This window comes from Coturnix japonica, chromosome 5 (assembly GCF_054131305.1).
Source record: "Coturnix japonica strain WE chromosome 5, WE-NBRP24, whole genome shotgun sequence".
NCBI lineage: Eukaryota > Metazoa > Chordata > Aves > Galliformes > Phasianidae > Coturnix > Coturnix japonica.
In genome coordinates this window covers 49,136,014-49,155,812 of record NC_140667.1, presented here as the reverse complement: position 1 = coordinate 49,155,812, position 19,799 = coordinate 49,136,014, and the positions used below count along the sequence as shown (strand labels likewise).

Below are 19,799 nucleotides of genomic sequence, written 5' to 3'. Positions count from 1 at the left end.
CTTTTATTGAGTTGTGAATATTTCAGCACGGCCCATGTCAGCAGCGTCCTGCTGCCTGGCTCGTGGCAGCCATTACGCTTCAGATGCTGTTTTTTCTTCCTCCATGAGGCCTCCAACCAGCATAAATCACCCACAGGGTGAAGTTCCCTGCTCTAACAGAGAAACTCAGTACTTGTGTCCAGGAGCACCACTGCACCAGTTCCGGCTGCATCAGAAATGAATCACAGAGTGCTTTGGGTTAGAAGGGACCTCAAAGATCACCAAGTTCCAGCTCCTTACCATAGGCAGGCTGCCATCCACTAAGTCAGGCACCAGATCAGGCTGCCCAAGGCCCCATCCAACCTATCCCTGGAATACACCAATCCGCCTGTCCCTAGGCTCAAATCCAGCTTGCTTTAAGGGAAGCCTTTGCCCCGTGTTTTCTAACTAAGGCAGTTTCACCGTAACAATTCAGTGCTGAGGAAATGACTTAGCGCAGTTCTCCGTCCTGCTGTAGGAAGTATTACAGTCCAAGATAAACATTCCTCCATGATGGATTTTACATCAGCACATGAGCACTGTGTATTCCTGAGGTGCAGCTCCCAGTCACTGCCCTGGTTACTGGGAGGCAGTGGATGCACAGCAAGGCTGCAGAGAAGAATCAAGTGACTAAAATCCTGCAGGAGAGGATCTCTGGTGTCACAAAACCCTGTTCTGGCAGCCAAGACAAGGAATTTAAAGAGCTATCAGCTGCCATCAGGTTTCATCTGAACTCCGGACCTAAAAGATATGCCAGAAATGTTTGTTTCCTGAAAGGCTGCACCGACTCCCATGTATAAAAAGAACAATAATAATAATAAAAAAGAGCAGAAGCAGTGAAATCAGGCTAAAAAAGCAGAAAAGCAGCCCCAGAACTGCAGGGCTTCTGCAAGCCTTCAGCACAGGAACAGATCTGGCAACGGGGAGCAGCTCTCTGTGACCACTTGTTGGGTGCCAAAGCAAAGGAAGGTGAATGGGCATGTGCTTGTGGGATCTCAGGGGGGGAAATGAAGGTGTCAGGAAGAACTGCAGATGATTTGACATCAGCGCCTGTCCTGTGTATGGTGATCCTATGCCAAAGGGCAGGCAGGTCCAGAAGAGCTGTGGGGGAAGATACTGGGGAGGACATCTTGGTTGAATTCTCTCCTCAGAGACTGAACAGATTTTAACTCCAGCCCTCGAGACACCGACATCTGTCTGCCTTTCTGCCAAATACATTTGCTGAAGTTGATGGTAAAAGGAAAGAGAAAGAAGGAAAAAAGGCCTCTTGAAGTAAGTATCTATCTGATGGACACTTCAGATAATGAAAATCAAGGACCAAGCTGCTTCTGGCACGTGTCTATTTCCTGGAACATTGTATCTAATGGGGTAGATCTATTTTAAACGTCAAAAAACATTCAGCCCACAGTTCTTCTAGGAAGTTCCTATAACAAAACACATCCTGTTTTGGGGAGGGTTCTTTCAGCTGGGGAAGCACCATGAACTCCACAATTCACTAAGCAGGAGATGACCACATCTTCTGCAAATAAAGAAAGAAAGAAATAAAAATGAACCCTGCATCAGCAGTTTTACCAAGAGCAAATGGCACAGACGCATACATGGGTCTCTAAAGGATGCATGTGCTCACACTGGTTACATCTTCAGCAACTTCATCTTGCATAACTACATTGCAGTGCATGAGAAGGAAGGGAAGAGCTCTGCAGGAGGTTGCATGCACTTTGGAGCCAAAGAGCAGCTCAGATCCATGTCAAGGCCTGAGGGCATCTACTGAAAAAAAATCTGTGGGGACACCAGAAGGGACCCTTAAGGAGGTTGTATTTTTCCACCTGCTCCTCAAGCAGGTTGCAGATGTGATTCCTTTCTATGGACATTGGCTGTTCCAATTGAACAGCTCATGGTCCATGTGGAGTCCATCGCAGTGAGCCATCAGCCCAAGAGCAAACATCCTGAGTGCTTTTGTTTTGATAAGGGTGATTGCTGCCAGGATTCCTAATGGCACAGCAAGGCACACACCACACACATTAAGGAGATTGGCCCCAGATACCTGCCTGGGAGCTGTATGGCTGTGGATGTTACTAAGAGCAACCAGAGAACATGCCCTGGTGCTAATTCCAAAACTTAAGCATTTGAGGCATTTGAAACAAATTCATGAATAGAGCAGGAGAATGGCTTAGCATTATTTCTAAGATAATCACTCCAAACATCCCTTCAGACTATTTTCTCCACTGCTAGGTGAAAAAGTTTGACGTCTCTTTTATAAGCGGTAATCCCAGCGCACTGAGTGGCTTATTGCACTGTTTGAAGAGGAGCTAAAGCTATCCCTCCTAAAAGCTCTTATTCCTGTACTAAGCCACATTCCTGTAATCAATGTGAAGGGATTTTAACATGCTTCAACCACCTGGAGGTTTGCAATGAGATATTCTCATGTTGGGGACAAAATAGTCCCATGATATATTTTAACATAATAACATAACCAGGTGTAACATAAATACAGGGTATTTTATGTTATGCTTTCTTTGATGATCCTTATGGGTCCCTTCCAAGTTGGGATACTCTATAATCTCTTCTAGTGTTCCTTATGAAATCATTTTAAACACTTTAGAAACAAGGTGTTGATGCTGTTACTTTTTTGTTTGTCTTTGAAAAGAAATCGTGTAATCACAGAATCATTAAGGTTGGAAAAGATCAATAACGTCAGCCAGTCCAAACCCAACCCATCCCACCATGCCCACATCTCCATGGCTCTTCAACACCTCCAGTGAAGGTGACTCCCCCACCTCCATGGGCAGCTGTGCCATTGCATTACTACTCTTTCTGATAGATAAATACACAACAAATGTTAGGATATCATTTTATATGCGATTCACCTCTATAAGGCTTGCTCTCACATTTGCTTACAGGTGTTACCAAAGTGGAGATTTGGGAATTACAGGCTTGTAAAACAACTCATTGTTGCCATAGTCTTTCACCCCACCTTTGTCCCAGCTAAACAGAGGCCATGTTTAGGGCTTAGCTGTGTGAGTTCAGTGCACTCCCAATAATGGTAATAACAAAACATAGAGTTTATTCCCAGACTTCTAAAAGAAACCTCAGGAACTGGAAAAAAAAAAAACAACACACAAAATAACTCATGAATATTGAACAGCTTGTTCTGAAATTTGGAGCTACAGTGCATCAGTGCATAAACAGCACATGGAGCCAAGCAGACTGGGGAGCAGTCGGCTGAGGAAGCGGCAGTGCAGCTCAACCAGGCTTTGGCTGCTGGAGAGCAAAGTGCCACACCACAGTGATGTAAAGCAGAAGGGAAACAAGTCATTAACGTCCATCAACGAATAAAAACATTTGCTCCCAGGCTCACCTTGGCAGGCTCAAGTTTGTGCAGTTTATCATATAAGTCAGGAGCAAGACACGCTCACGAGCACTTCACAAATTGCAGAGCCCACTGCTGGTAAATACTGCAACCCACACTCACTTATTCCACGCAGACCTTTTTACTTGGGGTAGGAATGCTTTTCTTCACCGCACTCTGCACGTGGTGTTAAGCTGACTACTCTAAAGGATTTCTTTTCTTATAAATAGCAGAAATAATTAATCTGCTTCAGAAAAATGAATCAACCCTTCCTGAGCTAGAAGCACACAAAGGAGGAGGTTGGCACCCTGGTGTACATCAAATAGAGCGCAGCCAACTGAGTGAGGGAGATTCTACTGTGTGTAGTTCTGGACTCCCCAGATCAAGAAAGACAGGGAACTGCTGGAGGGAATCCAGCAAAAGGTCACTAAGATTACTGGGGCCTGGAACCTCTCCTGTATGAGAAAATGCTGAGAGCTCTGGGGCCGTTCAGCTTGGAAAAGAGAAGATGGGGATTTTGTCAATGCTTATGGATATCTAAAGGATAAGGACTTGTGTTACTACCTGGGGCTTCCATCACACCAATGCTTTCTCGCTGCTTTCAGAGCATGCGGCGTGACGGCTGAGTGCAAAAGTAGGATGATGAGTAGCAGATAGTTTCCAGATAGAAGAAACCAGCACAACAGAAGCAGTGTGGAGACAGCTGCCTTATTGAAAATAATGTGATTTAACTGCCAGAGCAGAGGGCAATAAAGTTATTCCTTTGCTGCATCAACAGAAACAGGGCCAAACTGAAAATAAACAGGTAAACAGAATTGATGCCATCCTTTTCCCCCTTCTCAAGCAGGGGGAATGGGGCTGATGCTGCATCCACGTCCCCACTGCTCCCAGGGCTGGACAGAAGCAGACCCCATGGCTTCTATTTTGTTTGACCCACGCCAGGGTAAAATCACAAACATTTTCCATTTAAACAAGAACTAAACTTAGGTTTTTACAGCGCCAGGGTACCTCCTTTCCCACAGTTTCCTGGAGCTATCCCAGTACAGCTCAAATTCCCCAGCTCTCCTCTCTCGTTAAAATGTGACTCAGCTCTCCCAGCTGGAAGCACAGAGACCCACACAGCCCCAGGCTGGCCATCAGCAGCATCCTGTCTTCATTTCTGCATCCACCACCAGCTTGAAGGCAACAGGATGCTTTGGATGGGGGAGAAGCAAGTGTCGTTGAAGATGAGTGTGCTCTAAGCAGCTGGAGTTTCTCTTGCATCCCTTTTGGAAAAGTCCTTCTAGCACAAAGGACTAACCAAGGGCACCTGTACAACAGGTCTCAATGGAGCAGCAGAGCAAAGAGCAAATGGTTTATTTAAAAGGTTTATTACTTAAGCATTTTCCCAAATTAATACCACATAACACTCAGATGAGTCAAAATAATGGTTGTGGTAAGAAGAATAAACGGGAAGTCAATGCTAAATAGCACCACCTGGTGACACCCACTATACCCATACCAAGTTGATTGTGTCACGCAGCCAAGATCTGGCAGCTCTTCACTTGCCTTTATTTTCTTATTGGACACAGTGCTGGCACAAGGTCCCCTTGGAAGTGAGCTGCAACTTTCTGGGTGCTTTTAAAACACCCTGGAGTCCATTGAGTGCCTCAGTCCTGGAGCCCAAGTGTCACCCACTGAGTCCCAGTCCTGGCTTTGCCCGCTCCCCTTTATCAGCTCAGCAGGTTTCCCAGAGCAATTTACCACCACAAAAATGCTACAGAGCTTTCTGCAAACACATTGCCTGCTAAAGATTCTCATCGATTTGCAGCTCCAGTATTTCCAGCACTGTGAAATGTCAGCGCAGGTATCAAAGTACCAGAAATAGCTGAACACCACTGGTTACATCAAATAGAAAAATCACTGTGCTGTTAAAAGCAGACCCTCTTTCAGAGCTCTCTGCAGATAGGAAGGGCTATGAAGACAAAACAGCAGCAAACCTGCCACATTGTACAATCCTTTCTAACTGCAGCCACTCCTGCACGGCACAGGCGATGACTCAGTAGCTCATGAATTCCACACACCCTATTTGTTTCTACATTCAGTTCCACAAAATCGGCTCCTTGTCTATGCCAATGACATCTGGTAGCAATGACAAGGCTTGTCTGTTGCTCAGTGGTTATTTTTCTTCCTAGGAACAGAGAGCCAGGCGATATGCAGCCTTGACCAGGAACTTTCCTTGCACAAATGGGACGACCCCTTTTTGCAAAGCATTCCCATACTGCTTTTTGTTCCCTTCCTTCCATCACTCCTCCACAGCTGGAATGCGAATGCTGTGACAAGAGCCACACCTAAGCTCAGAACAGCCCTACCAGCAAGGTATCACCTTATGTAAGAAGGACAAAGCCAAGGCTCTTAACCTAATCTCATTTTCTACCTTCTCCCAGTTAGGTCTTAGCATCTTGGTTGCCAGCCTGGGACAAAAGAGCTCTCAGTGCAGTGAAATAGGGAACTGCCTGCTTGCTTTGTTGCACATGCAACGCTGAGAAACACTGCAATAATAGTTTGGTGGATAATACAGAAGGATATAATAGATTAGGTCAGAAGCACCTAGTAACACTCACCCTGAGGCACTGAGCATTCTGGGGAGCCTCCCTCCTGCACAAGGGGCATCGGGCTGCAAGGCTGCACTGAGCTGCTGCACAAAACTTAGCCCATTTTCACCTAGTCACATAAAACAGTGCACACAGTGTTAAAGTGTTTGCAAATGGAATGCAGAGATCTCTTTATGATGGGCTTGTTTGCATCTGCCCACTGTGGCATTTTGCACTGCGTGGAGCTGGATTTGCTCAGCACCGCTGGGCGATGCTATGATTTAACTGTGTTGATTCAGTGGGTGCTACTTCCACTGAATCATTATTGATAGACCTTATTGCAAATAGTAAGGACAAGGATCTAACTGGGAGTTCAATCTGAGCTCAGATACGAGCCCTGAGACTGTCTGAAGTTGCATGACTTGCTCCAGCTCTTTAAGACAGTTTAGTGGGCACAGTGGCGATGAACAGTTGGACTAGATGATTTTGGAGGTCTTTTCCAACCTTAATGATTCTACGTTTGCTGCCTAACCTATTGCATTGCATTGCAATCCACTACTCAGTGACTCCCATCTCATGGCTGGTTACGGTGCAATGATGGATTAAAAATCCCTCGTCAACAGAATAATTGTTGCGGAGCAAGTATATAATTGGAGATATGGAAGTAAATGGTGGGGAAAGAGGGACAATATGCAACTTAGTTTGCTCTGATAAGAAACATTTTCTACATGTTCACTCTGAGAAACCTACCATGCATAGCTGGCACACAAGGAAAGGGTAGAGTTCCATTTCCAACACCTCTGAAGCACAGCCACCTGCTGCACAGCTTGCAACAAAGCTGGGAGCCAAGGTGAAGGAAGGCGAGCAATTGCAATAAACAAAGTACATATCCACAGGGAGCAGACAGACACTCATGTGGAAGGAAGCAGTGGTGGAGTCAGCACTGAAAGTGGGGAAAGCCTGTCCTACCCAACACCTCCCTTTACAGCACCGTCATGGGAAGAAGCAGGAAAGTAGGAGAGAGCCATGAGGAGGGTGCAGCAATACAGAGCATGGGGATATGCTGTAAAAGTTTCAGCTTCTCGCTTCCATCACAGGACTGAAAGAGCCCAAGGAAGATGCTTATTGAGAACTAAATAATCATCGTGCCAATATAAAGTGAGAGAAAGAAACATATTGGAAGAAATGTTATATTATCCATTCAGCGAAGTTCTGAAAGGTACCTTTCCCAGGAGAACAGGGAGAAACGAATCACAGCGGTGTGCAATAAGGCATAATATCATTCAGTGCTCAATCTGCTGACCTGCCAGGTCCCTTCCTGTCCTACATTCAGACGATCTTTTACACAATGGCCCTTGTACAGTGCTCACATTTTTGAAGCAAAATTCTTGGACAGCAGCCTGGGAGGGGATTATTCACTTACAACAGCACCAAAAGGCATTAGCCAGGCTCCCGGCTGCCTACAGCTCCCTGACGCCACCTCAACTTTGGCAGCTGCGTAGTGGAAAACCAAACTGATGTGGATGGAAGAGAAAATGAGATTAGCAACTGGGGAGCTTAGACTGTTCTCCGTAGGATGGTTGCGACCTTACTGAGGCTGATCCCAACTTTTCTTTATAACCGACTTCAGTTACAAGTTCCCCCACAGACAGCAGAGCGAGTAGCACAGCCTGCAGCGTAGGGTCAAAGCAATCCCCCAACCTCAGCAGGTTGATGTACGGTTTTGAGGTACTTCTCACAGATCAGAGTAACCCCAGCACGCCTCCTCCGCCCCCCGCCTCTGGAATTCAGATCCCGGCGCTGATGTTGCAAGAAAACACTTCATCAGCGCAGAGCTGTTGAGCAAAAGGGAGGACGTGGAACGAGGGAAGTATGTAGAGCCGGGCAGGACTTGGGAAACCCTGCCCCAAAACCGAAGAATGCTTCAAAATAAAAGCCGAAACCCGGGGCAGACAGCGGCTGTCCGCAGCCCCAGCGGACCTCAGCTCACACCTGCTGCAAATCCGGACCAACACAGAGCAATATTGCGACCGGCCCGTGCCGCCACCTCCCCGCTCCGTCACCGGTACATGGTACGGGGCACCCGCACCCCGCACCGCGTCCCACCCTCCCGCACAGCAACCGCACCTGCAGCGATGCCTCCGACCGGGCACGGAGGCTTTTCCCCTTACACCGTTTTGCTCACAGCCGATTTGGCTCTGGGAGAGGACTCCCGGCTGGGCTGCAATCCACGGAGGGGAATTTCAGCTCAACTCCTCCTACTGGCTCCTACCGAGCATCCCCCCCCTCCCGGTCCCGATGCTCTTACCGCGGCGGTCTCCTGCGGACAGGAGGCAGCGAGCACCCAACCTCCAACGGAGCACGCACCCACCAAGCTCTGCCCATCCGCCAGCCGCGGCGGCCGCGCCCGGTTTAGAGGCGGGGCGGGGGCGGTGCGACGAGGGAGGGTCCGGCTCCGGTCCTGGTGGGGAAGTTTGTGGAGGATGAGCCACTCCACCCTGGCCATGCTTATAGATGGGGCATCAGGCTGCGAGCGTGTGTGTCAGTATGTGCTGCTGGGCTGCTTCCTTGCTGCGGTTGTAGAAAGAGTAGACGGGTGGCTTTGCTTTGAGAATCATGAAATCATAGAATGATTTGGGTTGGAAGGGATCTTAAAGCCCACCCAGATTCAACCCCTACTGTGGGCTGGTTGCCCCCCACCAGCTCAGGCTGCCCACGGCCCCGTCCAGCCTGGTCTTGGGTGTCTCCAGCACCACCACCTTGCTGGGCAGCCCATGCCAGCGCCTCACCACCCTCACTGTTACAAAGCTTTTCCCCAATATCCAGTCTGAATCCCTAAGTTAGAAACCATTCCCCCTTGTTCTTTCTCAACAGATCCTACTGTAGAGTCTGTCCCCTTCTTTCTTACAGCCCCCCTTCAGATGCTGAAATGCTGCTCTCAAGTCTTCCTGGAGCCCACTCTTGTGGAGCTGAACAGCCCCAGCTCCCTCAGCCTTAGCAAAGTTCTTCAGCTCTTCAGATGAGCAGTGTAACACTGGAGCTAAGCCTACATGTTATCAGCCAAGTGGGGAGAGTTTGGTGGCAAAGATCCTTTCCCTTTGTGGGTTGGGATGCTGCCTCCCTCAGCATCTATTTCTGTGCTGGTTTGGGGCATTCGTGCAGTAGTGGCTTTGCCATTCAGACAGAAATCCAGCAGGAAAAATCATGGATGGGAAGAGAGGGAGAGCTGACATGAAAACCCTGTTCAGTGCACTGCAGAGAGCTGCTGCAAGCTGGTAAGTGCCAAGCTTCATACTGCTGAGTGCAATTACGGGAGGCTGGAGGATAGTTACAGGGGAAGAACACGGTGATGAGCACCTCGGAGTCTTCAAATTGGAAAATGAGACCAGAGATTTTACTCTTTGCTCATAAATGCTGCTTTGTTTCTGGTGAGAGAGGTGAGAAATGGGAGAAGGCTGCGTCTATTGAGGATGGCAGCACACACAGCTCATCAGTTATTCTACTTAAAAGAAATGTGTCCAACCATTATCTTAAGTGATACTCAACCAGGTAGATCATTTGTTTTACAAATCCACATTGCAGAAAAAAGTGGATGTGTCCCCTGGAATCTTCCTCTGAGGATTTACCCTGATTTTAAAAGAGCTATTTCTGTTTTTTGATTAGGGAATACTGATTATCTTTTGCTGCTTCTGTTGTCTTTGCTTTAGCCAGCATCTCTCTTCTGTATGTTTTTGCTACTTTGGTGTGCAAAGAAGAATAGGGACCGCAGATCTTTTTGTTCTTGAGCCCATTTTTCTTCTCCTCTTCCTTTTTCCTCTTGGGGCTGTCCTGGCACACAGCTGGGGTTGGCTGCATGGGGAGAAGGCAGGACGCCTTGCTCACATCGTGGTTGGACCTATGAGTCTTCCTTCTCCTTCTGTCTCCTGCATGAGACCACTGTGGGCATTTTCACCATCAGATTGGAGACTGCTCTCCTACCCAGTATCTACATGTACTGGATCATTTACTGCATTTATCAGCTGAGTCCTTAGGGCCAAGGGGCAGCAGGGAAGCTTCAGTTCTGTGCTCAGGAAACCATGGCCTTATACCCAGGGTAGATAAATGACAAGACAGTTGTTTCCTTGCATAGAATCATAGAATCATTTGAGTTGGAAGGGACCCTTAAAGCTCATCTAGTATAACTCCCCTGCAATGCACAGGGACACCCACAGCTCCATCAGGTGCTCAGAGCCCCATCCAGCCTGATTTTGGGTGTCTCCAGGGATGGGACATCCATCATCTCTCTGGGCAACCTGTGCCAGGGTTTTTCTTTATGTCCAGTCTGAATCTCCCCATGTGTTGCTGCTTAACTCATCCTTACTCTCATGCTTGACATCTGTCACTTACACTTCCTCATCTAGACATGAGATGGACGGTGATCAAGACCCTAAAATTTGCCTGTGGAAGACAAATGATAGCCACTGTTCAGGAGTGAAGCACAAAGACAAGGCAAGGAGAGAAAATAGGACTCTGTGGAAAAGCTCCTTGTTTCCACTGACATGACCGCAGCAGATATGAGCACGGGGGCGAACAGTGAGCACAAAAATGCTCCTTTGTGGGGATAAAGCCACATTGTGCATGTATGTGCAGGGCTGGATGTAGGCGTGGTATGGCTGAGGGGATGCAGCATTAGAGATGCATTGTGGATCTCTAATGTGCTTTGCACCTTGAAAACTTGCACCCTCAAAAAGCAGCCTGAGCTTTCCCTGGGCACCTCAGCCGCTGTCTACAGGGGGTATGAGCAGCAAAGGTGCTTTATGTGTCTGTATTGGCATTTCCATTTAGCCCTATCACTCCAACTCTATCCCAAACATGTGAAGTCCACCACGTACACCAAGTCGCCCTTCAGTTACACCAAGACTGCTGTGACTGTGAGATGCTTTTTCTCTTCTATTCCACTGCTGGCCATTTTTTTCTCCTTTGGCTCAGGCCAAAAACTGATGTCACGCACCTGGTCTTAGTGGGGGGTGGCTTATGCTCCCATCCCCATAGTAGAGCTGCCCTTTGTTGCTCATTACCACAGCAAAAGAGGTTGAAAGGGTTAAGAGAAACATGACTGCAGCTGAACTGAGGTCTTAAAAAGTAGATAATTCAGTGGAGAAAACTACTGCCCAATTCCGATTGGCCTTCCCTTCTCTGTGTTTGCACTATCTACATCAAAATCTGGATCCTTTTTCCCCCCAAGCTGTTGATTCCTGCTGTTGTGGGACCCACATCAAGTTCCTCATGTTCTACTTTTGGTTATGCCCCATTCTCAGGAGTGCAGAAACATCTAGGGCTCCTGACATATGGAAATAGGGCTGCAGAACAGCTCAGGATTGCCTGTGGTAAGTGAATGTTTCTGCAGACATTCTTCTTTATGGCAATTAGCTGGATTTAAATAGAGATCTGCTGTGCTGAGAACGTCATCACTGCACAGCTGCAGGAATTGTCATCCCAAGGTCTCATGATGAAAGCTGTTTTTGTGTTTGTCCCTGCTTGGATTAAAGCAGAACTTGTTTCCAGCAGCGGTTGAGGTTAAGAGTATGTGCTGCGCAGAAGGAGTTGGGAACTTTTTGTCTCTCCATTCGATCCATTTGCAATGGTTACAGCAAAGGTCAGGATGCAGAAGAGAAGTACTTTCTGGTTTTGAGTTGCAAAGTGTGGAACTTTCCTGACGGAGGGGCCATGGGAGGGTTTAAAGCCTTGAAGATGAAGACATTATCTGTAATATCAAATACACGATAATCTCAGTGTTTTCATGTTATCTGAACCACAGGAGATTAAGGAAGAACTCTGGGGAGCAATCTAGTGTTTGCAAGTCAATAATGGTGCATATAAACACCAGGATTTAGGCAGACATTTTCAGATGCTGTAATGGGAAGAAGATTAAAAAAAAAAAAAAGAGAACACTTATGAAGGCTGGAAACGCAGAATGGTTGATATGCCTCTGATTGTGTAATTTAGATAAAGACCTGCTGATGTCCTATTATATAACGTAGCTAAGCACAGTCAATTTTTCTAAGGTGTTTTCAGTCACTCTGCCTCTTATTTTGTTCTGTTAGACAAGAGAATGAGAGAGCCCTTTGTTCTACAAGGGCTCATCTGCTCCCATTGCCTCATCTCCACTTGATAGCATTTCTGTCTCTATATGCCATCTTGTTTATTTCCACAGCAACAATGATTGCATCTTGAATGTGGTTATAAAGAGGCTAAAAGCTTCCCGTACACAAGTCCACTGCACTTAACAAGTTGGTTAAAGCCTCCTGATTCCCACATAATACACATTATCTCAGCCTAGTGCTTTGTATAGGATTAATGGACATGTTTCCTGTGCAATGGGACTTTCTAGTGCTACAGTCCTGGAACTGATGCATTCAGCCACACCAGTCTTCTCCCAGTACAGACCAGCAGGTCATCATGGGTTGAAGGTTGGACAAGATGATTTCAGTGGTCTTTCCAACCTTAGTGATTCTATGATCATTTTGTAATGAGTCAGTGCTCTGGCTGCCCTATAAATGTGTCTTACTCTGTGTGCCTGATACTCATCCAAGTACAGCAAAGCCACTCTTTCTGTCACTTGCTTTGGGTAAGGGGACTGGTTACAAACCCAGGAGAGGACATTCACGGATGTTTTATCCACTGGTGGGATATCTTTCACCAAACTGTGGGTACAGGTGATGTGAGCTCCCTGTCCCTACCTCATAGGCTGGTTGCATTAAGATTCATCAGCCTGGAAATGTTTTCAGCTCTGGAAGAAGAACCTTCTGCTTTTATCTCCAGCTCTATGGGGGGCAGGTCCCATCTGCTAGCAACTCAGCTAGGAGTATCCATTGTAATGCTGTGGGTAGTTCTCAGTAATTTCCAGAATGGTCAGCGTAAAGTGAAATTGATGCAGAGAATAGGAATGACAGTGGTGTTTTACAGTGTGAGATTAAAAGAGCTTGGCTGATGGAGTGTAACAAAATGAAGGTTTAGAGGGGGGTGATATCTTAAAGCATTTCAGGAAAGGTGTCTGTGCCATGTGGGAACAAAAGCCCCCCAGCTCCTGCAGTTTGTGAACTATGCTGGCAGAGGAACAAATGGGTGTTAATGAGGAACGAACACATTTACTCTGGAGATAGCAAGAGGTTCTTTAGTAGTAAGGAAAGTGATATTTCTGTCAGGAGATGAAAGGAAAAAAAAAAACACCCAGGCTGAGTTAAAAGGGAGCTTAGTTGCTGTATGAGAAGCAATTGAGGGGTTTGCTTGCAATAGCAGAAGCCAATTTCAGTGACCACCCATGGCTTTGGTCCCATATTTTAACTTCTTTTTACTCACAGATCCTTTTGTAGCCTGAAGAAATGAAGAAAGTCTGTGATAAACTTTTTTTCCCCCACATTTTGGCTGGTGACCAAGGAGAGCTGCTCTTCTGTAGATTGATCCGAAAGTAATGCCTTCTATTTATTTCCATGGGAACTACAACAGCTGCAAAGAATACAATAACACTATTTGGTAAAGAAAATTATCAACTAAAAAACAAACTAACTAACTAACTAATATTTTTCAACATAATCACCACCATTAGCTGTGCATTTTCACAAGTGATGAACAAGAGCACTCATAAAAATCTGAACCAGTGGAGGCTGGTTTTCACAGCTGTTATGATGGTGTCACAGCTGAAATACATCACTTAAGGTGTAGCCTCAGCAATGTCAAGCACAGAGGGACGATCACCTCCCTTATCCTGCTGACTGCACTATGTCTGATATAAGCCAGAATGCCACTGGCCTTCTTGGCCACCTGGGCACACTGCTGGCTCATGTTCAGCCAGATGTTGGCCCCCAAGTCCTTTTCCTCCATATAGCTTACCAGACACTCTTCCCCAAGCCTGTAGCAGTGCGTGGGATTGTTACAACCAAAGTGCAGGACCTGGCGTTTGGTATTGTAGAAGATCATACAATTGGCTTTATCCCACCCATCCAGCCTGTCCTGATTCCTTTGTAGGGCCTTCCTACCCTCAGGCAAATTGATGATTCCTTCCAGCTTAACGTCATCTGCAAACTTAATGAAGATGCACTCAGTGCCCTCACCCAGGTAATCAATAAAGATATTGAAGAGGATTGGCCCCAGTACCAACCTCTGAGGAACACCACTTTGATTAGTCACCAGCTGAATTAAATTCCATTCACCACTACCCTCTGGACCAGGCCCTACAGCCAGTCCTTCACCCAGCTAAGAGTGTACCCTTTCAAACCATGGGCTGCCAGCTTCTCCAGGAGAATACTGTGGGATGCATTTATTTACTGTCTTTTCCAATAAAATAATTAAAATCCTCAGAGAAAATTAGCGGAATAGAAGTTTGAGACAGGAGTTGAAAGCAGGAGATGATTCTTCCATAAAATGAGATTAAGTTGTAAAATGCCTTGCTGCAGGATGTTGTGGATGTTAAAAATCACTGAAGACCAGTTCATGGAATAAAAAAAGACAGGGCTATTAAGACACTACTTGTGGATCTGAAAGTCTCTAAGATGCAAAATGCCGGAGGCTAGGGAGGTATTTGGGTGTGTATCACTACACTCTGTACTAAGACAGGACTAGCAAGTGTGAGGCATCTGGTTTGGCCACTAAAGAGACTAAATGTGGGGCTAGTTGGATGGAGACTTTGGTGAATCCTGGTACATCTACTCTCATGCCTCTGAGCTTCCTTCCCACCTGCTCCTCTGAGCTGCAGGTAGCCCCCCACCATCTGCAAAACCCATTTCACTATCTATTTTTTTTTAATATGATGTTTTGAAAGATCATCTTACTGCCTCCCCAGAAGGTCTTTGTTCTGATTTTGAGCAAAGAAGGGGATTTTTTTTTGTTTCCAAAGGCACTTTGGTGCTAAGGTGGTAGTGACAGTTACCCAAGGTGGTGGAAGAATGGAAGTACCACGACAGGAGGAGGAAGCCCAGAATCACTATCTTCACCATCCTATCTTGCTGAGAAGCAGCATGTTCTACATGGTAAGTATCAACATGGCACTGAATTTCATGCTCAGTTTTAATAAATAAAATCTGTGTTCTAAGTGAAGGCACCCAGACAGAGCGCCTTTGTGAGAGGGAGACTTAAGCCTAGTGTGTGTATTTGGGAGAAATGTAGAATTCATTTTGGGCAGGGAAACTGACACAAACAGCAGGCCATTTTCCTTGACAAAGGCTCTCTTTCAAAGCTGGTGCATGCAGCAGAACAAAGGCTGACTCCATAATCCATACACAACAATAGCTTGGAATATTTGTTAATTTGGCTATTGTACATGCATACATCATGCTTGGGTGTAAATAAAAAGGGTTGTAGTTGGATCCAGTGTGAGGATGTAACCAGTCTGTTACCATTCTGACCGCAAGGAAATGTTTATTTTGACTCTCTTTCCCTGGCCAAGCCAGTGTCCACCCTGAGGGAGCAGGATTTCCATTCAAGTACAGCAACAAAGAAATAAAAGATTTTGCCATCAATGTAGAATAAGCTCAGTCTTGATTCTAAACTTGTCTTTCATGGCCCTTTAACTTCTCCTTAGGACCTTTTCTTGACTGAATCCCTGTTCACTCTATAGCCAACAACAAGCAGCCAAGGCAGAACATGGTCTTTATATGCGTAAGGGAAACTGTTGATCACAGCCTGAACCTCTAATTAACCATCTGAGGCAAGCAACGAGTCAACTATATGAGCACAGCTGAAGGTAATTTAGCTGTGCTCTCAGAAGGGGTGGAGCTTGACTCCATCTCTCCTAGATCCCATTTAAGGGCTGACCACCAATATGGTAGCATTTCTCTGGATATTGCTCCTTTGTGGAGTTTTTGTGGTGAGCCTCAACATTGATGTGCATCTATTTTGACTGAAAGCCTCAGCACTGGTAAGACTTTTCTTAGATATCCTTTGGCTATCCATTTACTCTGTAATTACAACTATACACTTGTATTATTCCAACTATACAATATGTAACTTAAACTCTATGTTACAGCAAGTGTATAGACTCTTGCACTTCTGTTCCATGTGTAGAAGGGGGAAGATACAGCTTCCCAAAACCATCCTTAGATGCCTGAGGTGTTCCAACAACAAAACAGCAGCACCTGCTTAATTGCATACGGCAGTGATTGCCTGCAGACTTGTTTGTGATAAGTTGTCCACAAAACTTTGTGGGGATGTAACATATTTGCTCAGTTTGTTTTGTGATTTATGCCCATAATGCCAAGAATATTTAGGCTGTAGTACTGGAAGCTCAGAAAATTGCTGGCTTAAAGCACAGTGTATTTGCAATGTAAGCATCTGAGATTTTGTTCAGGAAATGGAATGTAACTGAGAAGGAAGCAATCCAAATTAGTCTCTTTCAAAAATCATCAGTTGTTTTAATGGGTGATTTTTTTTTTTTTTCCCTTGGACATCCTGATCACGTTCAGCTGACTGATTGTCATTAGGCAGGGGTTTTCACAGTGGCAGTTGTCAGAGCTTGGCATGAGTGACTTGTCTCCTGTGTGCATCACAAGGCATAACCACACATAAACATTCTCTAACAACTTGAGAATTTTGGTATGTTTCAGTGTTTGGGCCAAGAACACAGAGATCTGTTCCAGCAGGAGAGTGGTAGCATATATGACTCAGTATATTGCACTGCCTCTAAATACATAAATACTTGACTACCACTAGTGCTGAGGATTTGTAGTGTTTTTATAAACTGGCTTGTTTTTATTTTGGAGAATTCCATGACCAAGTCCTTCAGGATGGAAGTGTAGCCTGGGAAGCTTCAGATTGTCCTGGGAAAATTGGTAGGTAAGGATAACAGTGTGGTCAAAAGGCCAGGTATAAAAGGAACAATCAATCAGCCTATTAAAGGAAGCTATGTTCATGGATTAATGGATGGCTAAAGTATACTAAGGAAACAGTTTTCACAACTGAGAGAGAATGGTCTAATAAACTGCTGTGGTTATATGTGCTGGGCTCCTTTTCACTGTGTTCATAAATGATCTGGGAGAGAAGTGAGTAAGGGAATGACAGCACTTCCTGATGATGCAGAGTTTACAGAGAATAATAAAAATTAAAACTGACAGGAGAGAATAACAGAAGGATCTCATAATGCTTATTGGCTGAATGGTAAATAGCAGATGCAATTCATGTACTTAAGGAAAAAAACAATCCTAACCATGCACAGCGGTGAGGTCTAAAATTAGATATTGCCTCTCAGAAAGAAAAGCTTAGACTCATCACATATAACCCTATGAAAATGTCAACTCAATGCTCAGCAGAGAGAAAATGGCAAATCAGATGGTAGGTATTGTTCAAACAGGAAGAAGGCACTAAAGGGAAAAAAACAAGCTCCTCTAGAAACGTTTTGCCTTCGCACCTGGGATGCTGCACACACAGTGCATGCAGTTCTTAACACTTGCTGAAAATAATTAAGATGCAGTAGGAAGGATGTGGAGAATGACAACAAGAACAGTAGAAGGAATAGGATTGTTCCTACTTGAGAATGCTTTGTAATGGCTGTGAAGGGCAGTGACTGAAAGGGGCTGTGGTAGGGGCTGTGTTGTCATGAGTGCAGTGGAGAAGATGAATAAAGAACAGTGATAGAGGCTTGTATGTTTGTTTTCTCCAAATGAGAACCTGAGCCCTCAAAATGGCTTTATTTTTTTTTTCTTCTGACAACTCAGCTTTTAAACAAACAGAAGAAATTACTTCTTTACACAGTCTGGCTGTAAACTGTAGGACTCCCTGTTCTGGTGTAGGTGCTGAAGAATAAAGGGCTTCAGAAGGTGGTTAGGCAAATTCAGGGGAGAAAATTTCATTGGGGATATTAATTTTGAGGATCCAATGCAATACTCAGAAAGCCCATAAACTGCAAGTGGATTAGGAAAGTAGTAGGATTAGTATGCCATGTCGTTATTGCCTAAGCATTCATTACTTTCAAAGGTAGGATACAGTCCCATATTGTGTGTAGGGTGTAAATTGTCCCACTGTTATGTGTTGTCTTCTCCCCATAGCTGAAAAATTGGGCAAATTGGGTGCTAAGTTTCTTTCAGATTAGTACTAGGCCTTGAAACTCCAGTCTTCCTCAGGTTAAAGAGGAAGATGGCAACAGTCTGCAAATGCACATAGATCTGTGTCCCCATGCTATTACATCTCATGAGACTAAGTGAACCAATCTCCCCTCGCATGTGCAGTTCTGGCTCTGTTGTTTTCAATTAGGGTACCATTTAATCACTTGCTAACGTTTTCTAAGCATTCATTCCCATCCACTGGCAAGCTTTGAACTAATTGTGGTATACAGAAGCTGCTTTCTCTGAACCGTCTGAACAATGCAGTCATAAAGCTGATGTGACAGGGAGTTTCCATAGCTTCTCCCGCTGCATAAAGGTTTGCTTTTTGTGACTCAGCCACTGATGTAACCGGGTTACTCATCAGAAAACTACTCAAAGAAAAGACTAATTCTGAGCTGAATTTGAATAAGTGGAGCTGAGGCAGAGCTGGAGTTACTGGGGGGGTGGGATAAGGAGGATCAACAGCTTTCCCCATTGCACTGCTTGGTGCAGAATGAGCCTCCACACTCCTAACCCCTTATTCCTTCCAGCCTTGTAACAGCTTCAGTAGCTCCAGAGCTTTATATTCACTTCAGGAAGCAGCACGTTCAGTCCTGGAGCCTGGGCTTTGGGAAGCACAGAGGCTTGAGTGTCCCCTTGGGTGGGCTGCATGTCTGCTCCATGTTGGTGACTCCTCACCCCACAGCCCGCAGCTGGTTTTCCTTGCACACTTCCCTGGAATAGCACTAAGTGCTTCCCTTAGTTGCAAAAGGAAACTAAAAAGGGAGTGATTCGTGGTGAACCTCTGAGTCATAAAGCTCGAAAGGACGGTTTTAGGGTTGGGCAGGATATACCTTGCTTATTAGTGAGCCTTCAAGCCACTGTCTAACTCTCATTTCCCTGCTATCAGTGCTGCTATGTGCTTGTTTCATTTTTACTATCACCCTTCACCCAGCTGTTTAGATGAACACTGAAAATCATGGTTGTGGCCCTGGCTTGGTGCAGTGAGTTGCCTTGGGGCTGGACAAATCAGTCCTCTCCCCACAAGTCCAGACCCAAAGTGAGAAAAACATCATTGCAGCGGGCTTTTATTTTTTGGCAGCTGCAAAGCCAAAGCAGTGCCAAGACTTGTATGGTCTGGAGAAACTCATCACAGATGTGACAAATCTATGGGTCTGTGTTACAGATCTATTGGTCTGGTTCTCCCGCTCTCTTCTTAATTAAACTTTAACTGAATGTCCTGCAGGCAGGGATGGAAGGGAACAAGAAGACCTGAATCCCAAAGGCTGTCCCGTAGGAGGTCAGACCAGATCTGCTGAATGCTGCCATGAGCTCCTTGAATATTCATGTAGCAAAAAGCATTGATGTAAGGACATAAACTGCATGAGATACGCAAGGAGAGAGATCTTTGTGCCTTTAATACTAACTTCAGTTTTTCTTTATTTATTACAACATTCACAAAGAGCTTAGGAAAACTGGTCTTTAAATCTGTCAGCTTTTAAAAAGACAAAACCTAAAGCTTCAGCGTGGTATTATCTGAAAAATTTGTAAGACAAAAGCTGGAGAGAGATGTAGGAGCTGAGCAACGTTTTCCAGCAGCATGAATGGAGATGAAAATGAATGGGGAACACGTAGCTCCCATCTCCAACATGCACCCACAGCTCTTCCAGAAGAGAGGCTGCTTCTCCACTGAGCTCACCCTGCTGGAGATGTTTATGGCTGTGTAAATCACTCCCAGGTCAGAACAGCAGATTTGTCACATCTCATGTGCTGGGCATGGGATTTACCCATTTGACTTCTTCTTTCCAT

General features: G+C 45.5%; 1 protein-coding gene across 8 annotated transcripts in view; it reads right to left on the bottom strand.

Annotated features, from left to right (window-relative positions):
* The window catches only part of INF2 (inverted formin 2), a 43,022-nt gene extending 34,629 nt beyond the window's left edge, over positions 1–8,393 (bottom strand). For 4 of the 8 annotated variants that reach the window (XR_014946147.1, XM_085547769.1, XM_085547770.1 and 1 more), the window contains exon 1: positions 8,249–8,393. Coding sequence is in view for 1 of the 8 variants with exons in the window: in XM_085547772.1 (XP_085403898.1) it covers positions 7,164–7,223 (60 nt within the window). In the remaining 7 variants the exon portion in view is untranslated. Of the gene's footprint in view, positions 1–7,163; positions 7,315–7,641; positions 7,663–8,067; positions 8,214–8,248 lie in introns of those variants that run through there. The other 4 variants (XM_085547773.1, XM_085547775.1, XM_085547774.1 and 1 more) reach the window with 4 other exon arrangements.
* Positions 8,394–19,799: the final 11,406 nt, after the last annotated feature.